This window comes from Mesoplodon bidens, assembly GCF_964165515.1.
Source record: "Mesoplodon bidens genome assembly, chromosome: 8".
NCBI lineage: Eukaryota > Metazoa > Chordata > Mammalia > Artiodactyla > Ziphiidae > Mesoplodon > Mesoplodon bidens.
The window spans coordinates 86,858,985-86,876,822 of NC_138165.1; the positions used below are offsets into that span (position 1 = coordinate 86,858,985).

At 38.6% G+C, this 17,838-nt stretch overlaps 1 protein-coding gene across 8 annotated transcripts in view; it reads right to left on the bottom strand.

The window, feature by feature from the left end:
- KANSL1L (KAT8 regulatory NSL complex subunit 1 like) overlaps positions 1-17,838 on the bottom strand; it is a 176,473-nt gene that overhangs the window by 8,256 nt on the left and 150,379 nt on the right. For all 8 annotated transcript variants that reach the window (XM_081242692.1, XM_081242696.1, XM_081242697.1 and 5 more), the window contains exon 9: positions 1,324-1,452. In XM_081242692.1, the coding sequence (XP_081098818.1) occupies positions 1,324-1,452 (129 nt within the window). The remainder of the gene's footprint in view (positions 1-1,323; positions 1,453-17,838) is intronic.

A 17,838-nucleotide genomic window follows, 5' to 3' on the forward strand; every position in this document is an offset into this window, starting at 1 on the left:
TTTATTTTCTTACTGCCCTTGTTTATTTTACTTTAGTACAGATCTTGAAAAATATTTTCCTGTGTAATGTAAAATTTAATACACAGTTCATATTTATATTATTCCAGTTGTTTAAAAATGTCTTTTCTGGCTAGTTTCTTCAAATCAGTATCCATATATTGAAAATGGTTGTTGTCTAGAGAGCTGTCTAGTTACTTCTTTGTAGTATAGCATTTTACTCATTCTATTCCTGTGTTCCCATCTAGCTCAAAGTTCTATCAATTCAAGTAAAACAGTTTACATCTTAGGAAATGTGTATTTTTTCATAATGCATTTTTATATTAAGAGATACAGGTTTTCCTATATTTCGGCAAAGATGTATGAAAGTTCCTCAAAAGCTAGATGACTGTTGGTTATCTTAAGGTTAAGGCACCAAAAAAGCATAGTGATATCTCTGAATGTGGGTGGGAGTTTAATTTTGTTCCACACTAGTTGATCAGGTAGTGTGATATTAGGTAGTGACTTTGGTCTGTTATGGTGGGATTTCTAGAGGCCATACTGATAAATATGTTAAAGCCACCATGTATAATTACAGTTAAGTACATCTTGGATGTAAATAGTTTCTAATTTACTGGGTGTATTGACATACTATACCTCAGACATACTTGACTAATGTATATAGTTAGATCCACTGGAACAATGAATAAGAACCAATAGAGTATACAGATAATTTGTTATTTAATACACATCTTTCCAGTTGTTTTATTTTTTATCATTATTTGCAATAACTGTTGAAACTATCTTGTCCCAAATCCCCATAACAAACGCACTTTGTATTACTAGCAGAGTTCTAGTTTCAGAGATATCTCTATTCATCTTGGAACTGTACGTTCCTAAGGGGAATTCAGTCAGGCGGTTGATTACCTTAGATGAATCTCACCCAGTTTATCAAAATTCTGAGGAAGCTTTAGTGAAATCAACATCTCCACAATAGGTACCAGAAATGGTAATAAATATCTAAAAGGCAACCTTGTACTGACATATTTTGAGTCTAGAACACAATGTTGGAGACTACTGTCCAGGAGGACAGTTAGTAGAAGATAACTCTAGTTAGGAAACAGAGGAAGGAAATCCTTAACTTATAAAGTGGATGGATTCCCAGGCCACAAATAATTCTGAATTGACTACATGAATATGCTGTTTAATGTTCATAGAACCATGGATGTTTTGTGTAATTAGTGACTGTTCTAGATTATAAATCCCATGAGGCAGAGGTTCTTTGGAGATCAGAATTTTTTATTTCCAGTTTTTAGTACTAGTGCTCCTGTCCTCATTTTAACCTACCTAATGCTGTTTCACTCAAGTGTCTTTTCTTTCTTCCCTGTAACAGCTGTTCAGAAGATTCTGACCTCATTTGAGGCTTGCATATAGGAGAATATCCATTTCTCCATTGATTCAGAGAAGTATTAGGTACTGAAAAGGAAAGAAAAATGTGAAGTTTTAGTTCCTTAACACAAATATAATGAGCATGTTAACCTCTTTTTACTTTGTAACATTGCAGAATATTAATATACCAGTTCAAAATTATATATAATGAAGTAAATACTTACATACGAAGATGAAATACTCCTAAGCTGAAACTAACCAAAGTAAGATTCATAAAAACATCTTCAGGAAGTGCCCAAGTTCCTATAGTTGCTCCATTATTTGAAGAGGATGAAGAGGAAAGGTGATCTCACAGTCTTCTAAATTACTGAATTTTACAGAGAAGATTTGTTCAGATCTGTAAATCTTGACTGAATATGATCTGAATACTTAAGTTCCTGCTTGCCTTAAATCTGGGAACAACTCAGGACTAAGTAAGATTATAGAATACAACAGACTGGGATCTCTTGAGAGCAATGACCAAATTTCATCAATCTGACAGTGCCTAGCACCATTCTTTCACTTTTTTAAAGCAATGAATTTTTTTAAAACTTTAAGTCACTTAATATCTCTGTGCCTAAGTTGCCTTATCTGTAAAATAGGGATAATAGGAGCTATTGTCAGATTGTGAGGATTAAATGAATTCCTGTGGTCAACTTCCGGGGAAGATGGCGGAAGAGTAAGACGCAGAGATCACCTTCCTCACCACAGATACATGAGAAATACATCTACGCGTGGAACAACTCCTACAGAACACCTACTGAATGCTGGCAGAAGACCTCAGACCCCCCAAAAGGCAAGAAACTCCCCACATACCTGGGTAGGGCAAAAGAAAAAAGAATAAACAGAGACAAAAGAATAAGGATGGGGGGCCTCCCTGGTGGTACAGTGGTTGAGAGTCCACCTGCCGATGCAGGGGACACGGGTTCGTGCCCCGGTCCGGGAGGATCCCACATGCCGCGGAGCGGCTGGGCCCATCAGCCATGGCTGCTGGGCCTGCGCGTCTGGAGCCTGTGCTCCGCAACGGGAGAGGCCATGACAGTGAGAGGCCTGCGTACCGCAAAAAAAAAAAAAAAAAAAAAGAATAAGGATGGGACCTGCACCAGTGGGAGGGAGCTGTGAAGGAGTAAACGTTTCCACACACTAGGAGCCCCTTCGCAGGCAGAGACCGTGGGTGGCGGAGGGGGAAAGCTTCCGAGTCACGGAGGAGAGCACAGCAACGGGTGCGGAGGGCAAAGCAGAGAGATTTCCACAAAGAAGATTGGTGCTGACTGGCACTCATCAGCCCGAGAGGCTTTTCTGCTCGCCCGCCGGGGCAGGCGGGGCTGGGAGCTGAGGCTCGGGCTTCGGAGAGAGCGCAGGGAGAGGACTGGGGCTGGCGGCGTGAACACAGCCCGAAGGGACTAGTGCACCACAGCTAGCCGGGAGGGAGTCTGGGAAAAAGTCTGGACCTGCCAAAGAGGCAAGAGACTTTTTCTTCCCTCTTTGTTTCCTGGTGAGCAAGGAGAGGGAATTAAGAGAGCTGCTTAAAGGAGCTCCAGAGACGGGTGCAAGCCGCAACTGAAAGCGCGGACCCCAGAGACGGGTGTGGGACGCTGGGGCTGCTGCTACCGCCACCAAGAGTCCTGTGTTGGAGTGCAGGTCACTGTACACGGCCCCCTTCCGGGGAGCCTGTGCAGCCCGTCACTGCCAGGGTCCCAGGATCCAGGGACGGCTTCCCTGGGAGAGTGCACAGCATGTCTCGGGCTGGTGCAACGTCACGCCAGCCTCTGCTGCAGGCTCGCCCCGCACTCCGTGCCCTTCCCTCCCCCTGGCCTGAGTGAGCCAGACTCCCCGAAGCGGCTGCTCCTTTAACGCTGGCCTGTCTAAGCGAAGAAGAGTTGCCCTCCGGTGACCTATACGCAGAGGCGGAGCCAAATCCAAAGCTGAGACCCAGAGCTCTGAGAACAAAGAAGAGAAAGGGAAATCTCTCCCAGCAGCCTGAGAAGCAGCGGATTAAAGATCCACAATCAACTTGATGTACACTGCATCTGTGGAATACATGAACAGACAACGAATCATCCTAAATTGAGGAGGTTCTTGGTGCTGCAGCCAGCAGTCAGAGCTGTGCCTCTGAGGTGGCAGAGCCAACTTCAGGACACTGGTCCAAAAGAGACCTCCCAGCTCCACGTAATATCAAACACTGAAAACCTTCCAGAGATCTCCGTCTCAACACCAGCACCCACCTTCACTCAAAGACCAGCAAGCCACAGTGCTGGACACCCTATGCCAAACAACTAGCAAGACAGGAACACAACACCACCCATTAGCAGAGAGGCTGCCTAAAATCATAATAAGGCCACAAACACCCCAAAACACACTACCAGACGGCGACCTCCCCACCAGAAAGAAAAGATTCAGCCTCATCCACCAAAACACAGGCACTAGTCACCTCCTCCAGGAAGCCTACACAACCCACTGAACCAACCTTAGCCACTGGGGACAGACAATAAAAGCAACGGGAACTACGAACCTGCAGCCTGCAAAAAGGAGACCCCCAAACACAGTAAGATAAGCAAAATGAGAAGACAGAAAAACACACAGCAGGAGAAGGAGCAAGATAAAAACCCACCAGACCTAACAAATGAAGAGGAAATAGGCAGTGTAGCTGAAAAAGAATTCAGAATAATGATAGTAAAGATGACCCAAAATCTTGGAAATAGACAAAATGCAAGAAACAGTTAACAAGGACCTAGAAGAACTAAAGATGAATCAAGCAAAGATTACAAACACAATAAATAAAATTAAAAATACTCTAGATGGGATCAATAGCAGAAACACTGAGGCAGAAGAACGCATAAGTGACATGGAGGATAAAATAGTGGAAATAACTACTGCAGAGCAGAAGAAAGAAAAAAGAATGAAAAGAACTGAGGACAGTCTCAGAAACCTCTGGGACAACATTAAATGCACCAACATTCGAATTATACGGGTTCCAGAAGAAGAAGAGAAAAAAAAAAAAGGGACTGAGAAAATATTTGAAGAGATTATAGTTGAAAACTTCCCTAATATGGGAAAGGAAATAGTTAATCAAGTCCAGGAGGCACAGAGAGTCCCATACAGGATAAATCCAAGGAGAAATATGCCAAGACACATATTAATCAAACTGTCAAAAATTAAATACAAAGAAAACATATTAAAAGCAGCAAGGTAAAAACAAAAAATAACACACAAGGGAATCCCCATAAGGTTAACAGCTGATCTTTCAGCAGAAAACCTGCAACCAAGATTACTTACCCAGCAAGGATCTCATTCAGATTTGATGAAGAAATTAAAAGCTTTACAGAGAAGCAAAAGCTAAGAGAAATCAGCACCACCAAACCAGCTTTACAACAACTGCTAAAGGAACTTCTCTAGGCAGGAAACACAAGAGAAGGAAAAGACCAAAAAAAAAAAAAAAAAAAAAACAACCCCAACACAATTAAGAAAATGGGAATAGGAACATACATATCGATAATTACCTTAAATGTAAATGGACTGAATGCTCCCACCAAATGACACAGATTGGCTGAATGGATACAAAAACAAGACCCATATATATGCTCTCTACAAGAGACACACTTCAGACCTAGAGAAACATACAGACTGAAAGTGAGGGGATGGAAAAAGATATTCCATGCAAATGGAAACCAAAAGAAAGCTGGAGTAGCAATACTCATATCAGACAAAATAGACTTTAAAAAGACAAAGAAGGACACTACATAATGATCAAGGGATCGGTCCAAGAAGAAGATATAACAATTGTAAATATTTATGCACCCAACTTAGGAGCACCACAATACATAAGGCAAGTACTAACAGCCATAAAAGGGGAAATCGACAGTAACACATTCATAGTAGGGGACGTTAACACACCACTTTCACCAATGGACAGATCATCCAAAGTGAAAGTAAATAAGGAAACACAAGCTTTAAATGATACATTAAACAAGATGGACTTAATTGATATTTATAGGACATTCCATCCAGAAACAACAGAATACACATTTTTCTCAAGTGCTCATGAAACACTCTCCAGGATAGATCATATCTTGGGTCACAAATCAAGCCTTGGTAAATTTAAGAAAATTGAAGTTGTATCAAGTATCTTTTCTGACCACAATGCTATGAGACTAGATATCAATGACAGGAAAAGATCTGTAAAAACTACAAACACATGGAGGCTAAACAATACACTACTTAATAACGAAGTGATCACTGAAGAAATCAAAGAGGAAATTAAAAAATACCTAGAAACAAATGACAATGGAGATACGACGACCCAAAACCTATGGGATGCAGCAAAAGCAGTTCTAAGAGGGTAGTTTATAGCAATACAATCCAAATTTAAGAAACGGCAAACATCTCGAATAAACAACCTAACTTTGCACCTAAAGCAATTAGAGAAAGAACAACAAACCCCAAAGTTAGGGGAAGGAAACAAATCATAAACATCAGATCAGAAATAAATGAAAAAGAAATAAAAGAAACGATAGCAAAGATCAATAAAACTAAAAGCTGGTTCTTTGAGAAGATAAACAAAATTGATAAACCATTAGCCAGACTCATCAAGAAAAAAAGGGAGAAGACTCAGTAGAATTACAAATGAAAAAGAAGTAACAACTGACACTGCAGAAATACAAAAGATCATGAGAGATTACTACAAGCACCTCTATGCCAATAAAATGGACACGCTGGGAAAAAACGGACAAATTCTTAGAAATGCATAACCTGCCAAGACTGAATCAGGAAGAAATAGAAAATATGAACAGACCAATCACAAGCACTGAAATTGAAACTGTGATTAAAAATCTTCCACCAAACAAAAGCCCAGGACCAGATGGCTTCACAGGCGAATTCTATCAAACATTTACAGAAGAGATAACACCTATCCTTCTCAAACACTTCCAAAATGTAGCAGAGGGAGGAACACTCCCAAACTCATTCTACGGGGCCACCATCACCTTGATACCAAAGCCAGACAAGTGTGTCACAAAGAAAGAAAACTACAGGCCAATATCACTGATGAACATAGATGCAAAAATCCTCAACAAAATACTAGCAAACAGAATCCAGCAGCAGATTAAAAGAATCATACACCATGATCAACTGCAGTTTATTCCAGGAATGCAAGGATTCTTCAACACACGCAAATCAATCAACATGATACACCATATTTACAAATTGAAGGAGAAAAACCATATGATCATCTCAATAAATGCAGAGAAAGCTTTTGACAAAATTCAACACCCATTTTTGATAAAAACTCTGCAGAAAGTAGGCATAGAGGGAACTTTCCTCAACATAATAAAGACCATATATGACAAACCCAGAGCCAACATCGTCCTCAATGGTGAAAAACTGAAACCATTTCCACTAAGATCAGGAACAAGACAAGGTTGCCCACTCTCATCATTCTTATTCAACCTAGTTTTGGAAGTTTTAGCCACAGCAATCGGAGAAGAAAAGGAAATAAAAGGAATCCAAATTGGAAAAGAAGTAAAGCTGTCACTGTTTGCAGATGACATGATACTATACATAGAGAATCCTAAAGATGCTACCAGAAAACTACTAGAGCTAATCAATGAATTTGGTAAAGCAGCAGGATACAAAATTAATGCGCAGAAATCTCTGGCATTCCTATATACTAATGATGAAAAATGTGAAAGTGAAATCAAGAAAACACTCCCATTTACCATTGCAAAAAAAGAATAAAATATCTAGGAATAAACCTACCTAAGGAGACAAAAGACCTGTATGCAGAAAATTATAAGACACTGATGAAAGAAATTAAAGATGATACAAATAGATGGAGAGATATACCATATTCTTTGATTGGAAGAATTAACATTGTGAAAATGACTTTACTACCCAAAGCAATCTACAGATTCAATGCAATCCCTATCCAACTACCACTGGCATTTTTTACAGAACTAGAACAAAAAATTTCACAATTTCTATGGAAACACAAAAGACCCTGAATAACCAAAGCAATCTTGAGAACGAAAAATGGAGTTGGAGGAATCAGGCTCCCTGACTTCAGACTATACTACAAAGCTACAATAATCAAGGCAGTATGCTACTGGCACAAAAACAGAAAGATAGATCAATGGAACAGAACGGAAAGCCCAGAGATAAACCCACACACATATGGTCACCTTATCCTTGATAAAGGAGGCAGGAATGAACAGTGGAGAAAGGACAGCCTCTTCAATAAGTGGTGCTGGGAAAACTGGACAGGGACATGTAAATGTATGAGATTAGATCACTCCCTAACACCATACACAAAAATAATCTCAAAATGTATTAAAGACTTAAATGTAAGTCCAGAAACTATCAAACTCTCAGAGGAAAACATAGGCAGAACACTCTATGACATAAATCACAGCAAGATCCTTTTTGACCCACCTCCTAGAGAAATGGAAATAAAGACAAAAATAAACACATGGGACCTAATGAAACTTCAAAGCTTTTGTGCAACAAAGGAAACCATAAACAAGACCAAAAGGCAGCCCTCAGAATGGGAGAAAATATTTGCAAATGAAGCAACTGACAAAGGATTAATCTCCAAAATTTATAAGCAGCTCATGCAGCTCAATGACAAAAACAAACAAACAACCCAATCCAAAAGTGGGCAAAAGACCTAAATAGACATTTCTCCACAGAAGATATACAGACTGCCAACAAACACATGAAAGAATGCTCAACATCTTTAATCATTACAGAAATGCAAATCAAAACTACAATGAGATATCATCTCACACCAGTCATAATGGCCATCATCAAAAAATCTAGAAACAATAAATGCTGGAGAGTGTGTGGAAAAAAGGGCACACTCTTGCACTGCTGGTGGGAATGTGAATTGGTACAGCCACTATGGAGAACAGTATGGAGGTTCCTTAAAAAACTAAAAATAGAACTACCATATGACCCAGCAATCCCACTACTGGGCATATACCCTGAGAAAACCATAATTCAAATAGAGTCATGTACCAAAATGTTCATAGCAGCCCTATTTACAATAGCCCAGAGATGGAAACAACGTAAGTGTCCATCATCGGATGAATGGATAAAGAAGAAGTGGCACATATATACAATGGAATATTACTCAGCCATAAAAAGAAACGAAATTGAGCTATTTGTAATGAGGTGGATAGACCTAGAGTCTGTCATACAGAGTGAAGTAAGTCAGAAAGAGAAAGACAAATACCATATACTAACACATATATATGGAATTTAAGAAGAAAAAAAATGTCATGAAGAACCTAGGGGTAAGACAGGAATAAAGACACAGACCTACTAGAGAATGGACTTGAGGATATGGGGAGGGGGAAGGGTAAGCTGTGACAAAGTGAAAGAGAGGCATGGACATATATACACTACCAAAAGGTAGATAGATAGTGGGAAGCAGCCGCATGGCACAGGGAGATAATCTTGGTGCTTTTTGACCACCTGGAGGGGTGCGATAGGGAGGGTGGGAGGGAGACGCAAGAGGGAGCGGATATGGGAACATAAGTATATGTATAAGTGTGTCATTTTGTTGTAAAGCAGAAACTAACACACCATTGTTAAGCAATTATTCTCCAATAAAGATGTAAAAATAAATAAATAAATTCCTGTAATAGTCATTAGAAGGATATCTGGCATAAGTATGCAGTAAATGTTAGTTTCACCATGAGTGTTGCTCTGTCTGAACGCCATATTTCCACTACTGGATTAATAACTAAATTGGCTTCTTTTTTTGAAATGTTTGGAGATGTGGAAAGGATAGGGAAAATCTATGAAGGCCTAAGTGCCAAATTCTCACCAACACTGAGAAAAAAAGTATGGCCTACCAACAGTGACTGGGGCTCAGATTTCAAGATGGCAAAGCACCCTAAAAATGATAGTCAAAATTTTTATACATAGATAGATGCACAGATCGGCACATTTACATCCATATTAGCATGCAAAAAAAGGGACTTTTAAGTAGAGTGGAATTTGTGAGCAATCTCTGAAAGCCTAATATCTTAGGAAATTTGAAAAGCAAACTGCAAAAGCACATGGGAAAGTACTGCCACAAAAATGTGATCAAAATCGAAGGAGCTCCAGAGATGGAGGAAAGAAAGAATTACCTGCAGTAACTAATAGAATGACTACACTTGCCAACCTGCCAACACCTCACCAGGGTCCTTGAGGCTTCAGTAGAGAAATGGATGGGTGGGTAGATAAGGCAACGCCCAGGTGCCCCACTTTGTTTGAAACATGTCCTGCCCATCCATAACTGCCTCTGAAAACAGTAGAGAGTGCAAATTTCTACCTCTTCCATGAGAAGGATCCCATAAAAAGCAGGCAGAAGTTGTAATGGTGAATATCAACTTTAAAGATGAGAACACAAAACTCCAAAAATCTGAATATCAGTAGCATAAAACAAAGAAAAGGTACAAACAACAAATGGAAGAACCATCTCAAGAAAGTTAATGGGTTCACAGAATACAGATTTACAGGTCTTCAAAATAACTAATATTGCCAAGAGAAAGAGGCAAAAGGCCAAGAGACCTCAGAAATGGGAAGTATAATTGTTGAAATTGAGAAAGTCATTGCTCACTGCCCTGAATAACAGAATGGTCATATCTAGAAGTCAAGATCATTGGATTGGAAGAGTAATTCCACAACTCAAAGGAATAGAGTGATGGAAATATGAAAAAAAGAAAAAAAGGACGAACCAAAATAGGTTAACAAAGGATTGAATAGAATGAATGGGATGTAATATTTGAAGAAATGATAGCCAAAATATTTTACACAATGATATTAACTCTAATATTTCAATAACTCACTTGAGCATCAAAGCAAATGAAAAAAGAAATATATAGCACATAAGTATGAAGACATCCTAAAAGTTACCAGAGAAGGGGAAAATTACTGCAAAGGAATGAGAATCAGATTGCTAGAAAGCAAAAGCAGATGCAGGAAAAAACAATGGCAACTTTTTAAAGCCCTCATGAAAAACAGTAAACAGAATTCTAAGGTAGCCCTCAAGATTTCTTGCCATCCAAGATAAAGAATGCAGAGAAAGGGGCTTCCCTGGTGGCGCAGTGGTTGAGAGTCCGCCTGCCAATGCAGGGGACATGGGTTCGTGCCTCGGTCCAGGAGGATCCCACATGCTGTGGCTAGGCCTGTGAGCCATGGCCGCTGAGCCTGAGCTCTGCAACGGGAGAGGTCACAACAGTGAGAGGCCCGCGTACCGCAAAAAAAAAGAAAAAAAAAAGAATGCAGAGAAAGATGTTAAATAGCAAAATAAGATGGCAGACAATTCTAAACTCATTTCTACAATGGGGTAGCTAGAATTGTTAGGTTTTAAAATGTATATATACCTGGCATGTGTTGGTGTTCCAATATTGTCCACTCGTTTTCTAGAGTATTTTAAAGCAAATACCAGGCAAATTTCAACACATCTCTTCTAAAAGGAACTCACCACCCCCCTTGTCTTGTAAAAGCACATGAGAAACCTTAACCTTCACTAAAGTGATGCTTTTAATTTAATTTTACTCAAAAGTTTTCTTTACACTTTCCTCCTTTTACTCTTTGGTGTCTGTAAGGTTGTAGTGGACTCTTGATGCATGGCAATTTAGAGTGTAACTCACACCTTCTCTTCACCTGTCCTGATGATAACCCTCCCAGTCTTTCAGTTCTCACTTACCCAAATCTTCTCCTGAATTCCATTTTAAGATACATCTTGGCCCAGCATCTCTCCTGTCTCCTGCCTTCCCTTTCATTTATACATTTGATAACTTTATAGAGAGCCAGTTATATGCCAGGCACTGTGTTATACCTTGGGGACACAGTGGTGAGCAAGAACAGGCATGGACCATGCCCCTGATGTAGTTTATAGGCATTCTCAAAAACTGCAAGTAATGTGTGATAGAAAACAGAAGTACTATTGATAAGAGATACTGAGTATAACTAGTAAGAGAGCTCTAGGAAAGGCTTCCCAGATAAAGTGTTAGATTACAAAATATGAACAGAAACAGCTGATGGATAGTAAGGGCAAGGAAGAGAGAATGGTAGAAAGGCCCAAGGCACCAGGGAACAGGAAAAATTTGGGAACAGGGAACACCAGGGAACAGCATCCAGGTAGCATAGAGTAAGGAAGCATGGTGAAAACCACAAACAGGTAGGAAACAGCCTATGTAAGTAGGGCTTTAGGGGTACTCTGTTAAAGAATATTCCCTCTGTCAAATATTTTAAAGGATGGGGATGGGAAGCAGGTGTGACATAATTAGATTTACTTTTTGAAAATATAAATTGCTGCAGAGATTGAAGGGAAATAAAAGTTGATTAGGCTATTTCAGCAGTATAGATAAGGGATCATTAAGTTAGACTGAAATTGGTAGAAATATAGAGAAGCTGGTTTGAAGCATAAGTTCACACAGATAATGGGGTTTAGATACGAGGAAGTGTGGGTGAAGAAGGCTGAGCCTTAGGGTTCTGACTTGTGTGGGTTGTGCTATTGTTCCTCTCTCTGTGCACTCTAGAAAATAAAACTTTATTTTGACATAATTTCAGACTTACAGAAAACTTGGAGTAATACAAAGAAGTCCCATATATTTTTTACTCAGATCCCCCAAATGTTAACATTTTATCACGTTGGCTTCATCTTTCTGAATGCCAGTGAAATCCTGACATGATGCTTCTCTACTCTAAATATGTCAATATGTATTTTTCAAAAACATTCTCTTACATAGCCACACAACTATCAAAACCAAGAAGTTAATAATTAACTATTAGCTAACTATAGACTTCATTCAAATTTCACCAATTAGTCCTATAATGTTCTTTACAGAAAATCCTGATCACTCTCCATTCAGTTGGCAGGTCTCTTTAAAGTAATCTCATATCTGAAATAGTTCCATTATCTTGTCTTTCATGACTTTGAATATTTTGATGAGTATAGGCCCTTACGTTGGCTTTGGTATCTCCTCACAATTGGCAACTAATCAATTCTTCAGTTTGTCTTTTCCCTATTTTCTTGTTACCTGAAGTCAGCAGTCTGTCATAATCGCTAACTCTAAAGGACAGTATAGGATAAATCCAAGCTCTGAGGTAAAGCACAAAAACATCTATTTACTTTCATACAATTTGCCCTACAGGAATACCAGGCTATTTGTATATACTTGAACACATCACATTGTTTCATGGCTCCATGACAAGATATGTGATTTTTTTCCATTTTAAAAGCTTGTTACTTAATATGGGTCAACAGTATTTGAACCATCAGGGATCTTATTAGAAATATAAAATCTCAGACCCCATTCCAAACTTTCTGAATCAGAATCTGCATTCTAACCATATCACCAAAGTAATTTGCACATTAAAACTTGAGAAACAATGATTTGGAAAATTTGACTCTTCCTCTAAATTCCAGTTAAGTATTTAAAGCTATACTTGGCATCACCATCTTTCTGAAGTTCCTCTTTTTGCTCTTTTCCCATCACCTTTAACTTCTCTTCCTCTTCCTCTACCTTCTGCTAGGCAGAGTTATACACTCCCCTTCCCCCTTTCTAAGAATATTTTTATCATGTCTGTACCCTTAACATCATTTAATAGTCATTTGTGTGTCTGCTTCCCCATCACATTATAATTTCTTTCATTTCCTGTGACTCGCCTTTGATTTTTCAGCAACTAATCGTCTACCTGGCACAGAGTAGGTGCTCAATAAATGTTGGACTCTAGTTTTACTTAATTCTGTAGGAAAGAAAAATTAATGGCCAGCTGTTTAAGACGGATATGGAATGAAACCTAATTAATACTTTATTATTTGGATTGGGAGTGGTAGGGAATGAAGAAAATAGGGGAGGAGAGACTGGTATACAAAAAAGTACTTCATTGATGTGCCTAATGTTACTGTAGCATTCAATTCAAATGTCTTCCATTTCCTAGCTTTTAATTTCCCATTACTAACATGTCACTACATTATTGATACAACACTAATAATTTTGTGCCTAGCATTTACACTGCCCCCCCCTTTTTTTTTGGTTGTGCCTTGTGGGATCTCAGTTCCCTGACCAGGGATTGAACCCAGGCCACGGCAGTGAAAGACTGGAATCATAACCACTAGCCCACCAGGGAACTCCCGTACACTGCCCCAGTTTTTAAAGTCAGATAAATAATAGAGCAACATTAGAAGAAATATAATTATCTTTGTTTTGGCATATTCCCTTTCAGTCATATACATATATTTCATATTAATATTTCAAATGTAATGATTTTATTTGGATATATGTATAACTATTTTTTTTAATCTGGTAACTCACTCATCATTGTTATGTTTTCAGATGGTCACATAACATTCCTGATTAGAGACAGTATCATTTAACTATTCCCTAGCTGTTGGCGCTACTTGTTATCATCATGATATTATTTGTATTATGGACATTCTTAAAATAATCATCTTCATGCACACATTTTTTAAATAAAAAAATTTTAGTCTCAGGATAACTTCCAAGTAGAATTAAATCATGAAAAGTAAACATAACCTATATTTTCCTGTATTTCTTTAGTGTTTTATCCTAAGCATAGGCAATTTTTTCTTGCCTTAGTGCTTTGATTTTTTTCTTTCTCTAACTTTTGACTGTGGAAAATTTTCAAGAAACACAAATGGAAAATGGAATAATTAACTCCCCTGTACCTATCATTCAGCATCACGAATGCTGGTGACCAATCTTGTTTTCTCTCTCTCCCACAAGCTTTTTTTTTTGTTTGCTGTAGTATTTTAAAGCACATCCCAGACATCATATCTTATCTACATTATGTGTCAGCTCAAATCTCTAATAAACTAACAGATAAAACGTGTATTTACGTAACCACATGCATTACATCTAACACAATAATTAATATGCAACAGCCAGTCCATGTTCAAATTTCTGTCTCAAAGATTGTGTGTGTGTGTGTGTGTGTGTGTGTACAGCCAAGTTGTTCAAATCAGGATCCCCAAGAGGCCTGTACATTGCATTTGGCTGATACAAGTATAAACATTTTTACATGGTTATAATTGTGCCATCCATAGAAGTAAAACATTTGGCCTTTAATATCACTTAACATTCTTTGATAAATGTTTCCATCCTTAGATGAACTTTTATGATCCTTTAAAAAGCTGTATATTCCACTGTGATAAAGTTAACCACATTTCTACTGTCCTCTTCAAGTTGTCTTTAATTTTTCATTACCACAAATAATGTTAAGATAAATGTATTTGTGAATAAAGGTGGTTTCATATTTAGGATTAGACTAGGTTCTTGGAACTGGATCTGTTGGATCAGAGTACAGAGTTAACAGTTTAGCAAACACTTATTGTGAAAAAGTACACAAGTTTTATTTTTTCTCAATGAGCTTATAAAAAAATACGTAAAGGCTTTGTAATACATTTCACAGTACTTCCCAAAAGGCCTGTATCAATTAATTGCACCTGAAATATTTTAGGGTCCTGTTTTTAATACACAGTCTTGCCAGAACTGATGATTAAAATGTCTAATATTAATGTACTTGGAAAAAGGAGAAACATTTAGCACAGTGACTGGCACATAAGTGCTCAAGTACATGTTAGTGATTGTTAGCATTTTCATTATTATCATTGACTACACCTAGTTTTTCTCCTAATTCTTTTAAGATACCATTTTTAACATTTACCTCTTTAATCTATCTGGAATGTATTTATGTTCATCCATCTTAAATTTGTTTTAATGTGCTGTATGATGTACAGATCTCATTTTATTTTTCCAAAAAGTCATTACTTAATGCCACTGACTACAGGACAAACTTAGTTGTTTAAAGCATTAACTCTGAGAGAGACTGCTTGGATTTGAATCCTGCCTCTACTACTACTCAAATGTGATTTGGGAAAAGCTAGTCCAGGAGAAAATAATCATAATACCTACCTTACAGGGTTGTACAGATTAAAACAATTTACACATACAAAGCCTTTCAACTAGTACTGTACTGGCATATAAGGAATACTTCATAAGAATTGTTTATTGTTATTTATTGCCTCGGCTATCTTTTCCACACTAACAGGAAATATCACTCTTACCATATAATGAATCCTTGGGTTTGTCTCTAGGCTTTTTTTATTTAGTTCCCTTGGATTCCATGGGCATCACAATGTTTTAATGATTATACCTTTATATTTCGATATCTGAAACCTTATTGATCTTTTAAAAATTTTATTGGCTATTCAACATTTTCATTCTGAGATAAACTTTAGAATAACTTTGTACCAAAAGAAGAATGATTCTGGGATTCTGATTAGAATTACATTATAAGTTCTCCAAAGAAGATATACAGATTGCCAATAAAAACATGAAAGGATGCTCAAAATCACTAATCATTAAATAAATGCAACTCAAAACTACAATGAGGTATCACCTCACGTGGGTCAGAATGGTCATCATCAAAAAATCTACAAACAATAAATGCTGGAGAGGGTGCGGAGAAAAGGGAACCCTCTTGCACTCTTGGTGGGAGTGTAAATTGATACAGCCACTATAGAGAACAGTATGGAGGTTCCTTAAAACACTAAAAAAAGAACTACCATATGAACCAGCAATCCCACTATTGGGCATATACTCTGAGAAAACCATAATTCAAAAAGAGACATGTACCACAATGTTCATTGCAGCACTATATACAATAGCCAGGACATGGAAGCAACCTAAGTGTCTATCAACAGATGAATAGATAAAGAAGACGTGGCACATATATACAAGGGACTATCACTCAGCCATAAAAAGAAATGAAATTGAGTTATTTGTAGCGAGGTGGATGGACCTGGAGACTGTCGTACAGAGGAGTAAGTCAGAAAGAGAAAAACTAATACCATATGCTAACACATATATATGGAATCTAAAAAAAAAAAAATGGTTCTGAAGAACCTAGGAGCAGGACAGGAATAAAGATGCAGATGTACAAAATGGACTTGAGGACATGGGGAGGGGGAAGGGTAAGCTGAGACTAAGTGAGAGAGTGGCACTGACATATATACACTAGCAAATGTAAAATAGATAGCTAGAGGGAAGCAGCCACATAGCACAGGGAGATCAGCTCAGTGCATTGTGACCACCTGGAGTGGTGGGATAGGGAGGGTGGGAGGGAGACGCAAGAGGGAGGAGATATGGGGATATACGTATACGTATAGCTGATTCACTTTGTTAAACAGCAGCAGCTAATACAATAATGTAAAGCAATAATACTCCAATAAAGACGTTAAAAAATATTACACTCTTCCCTCCACCGTCATGGAAGTGCCTGGAGACCGAGGGAAGGGCAGCCTCACTGAGGCTGCCGGCTCTGGAGGGGTCCTGGTGGCTGAAGCCACGACATTCGTGGGGACGGCGGGCCGGGTACAAAACAAAGAATCGCTTTGCACAAAGCAAGAAGGGATACAATGAAAGAATGATCAGAAAAGAATAATACATAGTCTGAGCCGTGTGGATGAAAGGCTCTTGGTGCTGCAGCCAGGAGTCAGTGCTGTGCCTCTGAGGTGGGAGAGCCAACTTCAGTACACTGGTCCACAAGAGACCTCACAGCTCCACATAATATCAAATGGCGAAAATCTCCCAGAGATCTCCAACTCAACACCAGCAGCCAGCTTCACTCAACGACCAGCAAGCTACAGTGCTGGACACCCTATGCCAAACAACTAGCAAGACAGGAACACAACCCCACCGATTAGAAGAGAGGCTGCCTAAAATCATAATAAGGCCACAGCCACCCCAAAACACACCACCAGATGTGGACCTGTCCAACAGAAAGACAAGATCGAGGATCATCCAGCAGAACACAGGCACGAGTCCCTTCCACCAGGAAGCCTACATAACCCACTGAAACAACCTTAGCCACTGGGGACAGACACCAAAAGCAACGGGAACTACGAACCTGCACCCTGCAAAAAGGAGACTGCAAACACAGTAAGATAAGCAAAATGAGAAGACAGAAAAACACACAGCAGGTGAAGAAGCAAGATAAAAACCCACCAGACCTAACAAATGAAGAGGAAAGAGGCAGTCTACCTGAAAAAGAATTCAGAATAATGATAGTAAAGATGATCCAAAATCTTGGAAATAGAATAGACAAAATGCAAGAAACAGTTAACAAGTACCTAGAAGAACTAAAGAGGAATCAAGCAACGATGAGCAACACAATAAATGAAATTAAAAATACTCTAGATGGGATCAATAGCAGAATAACAGGCAGAAGAACCCATAAGTGAGGTGGAAGATAAAATAGTGGAAATAACTGCTGCAGAGCAGAATAAAGAAAAAAGAATGAAAATAACAGAGGGCAGTCTCAGAGACATCTGGGACAACATTAAATGCACCAACATTTGAATTATATGGGTTCTACAAGAAGAAGAGAAAAAGAAAGGGACTGAGAAAATATTTG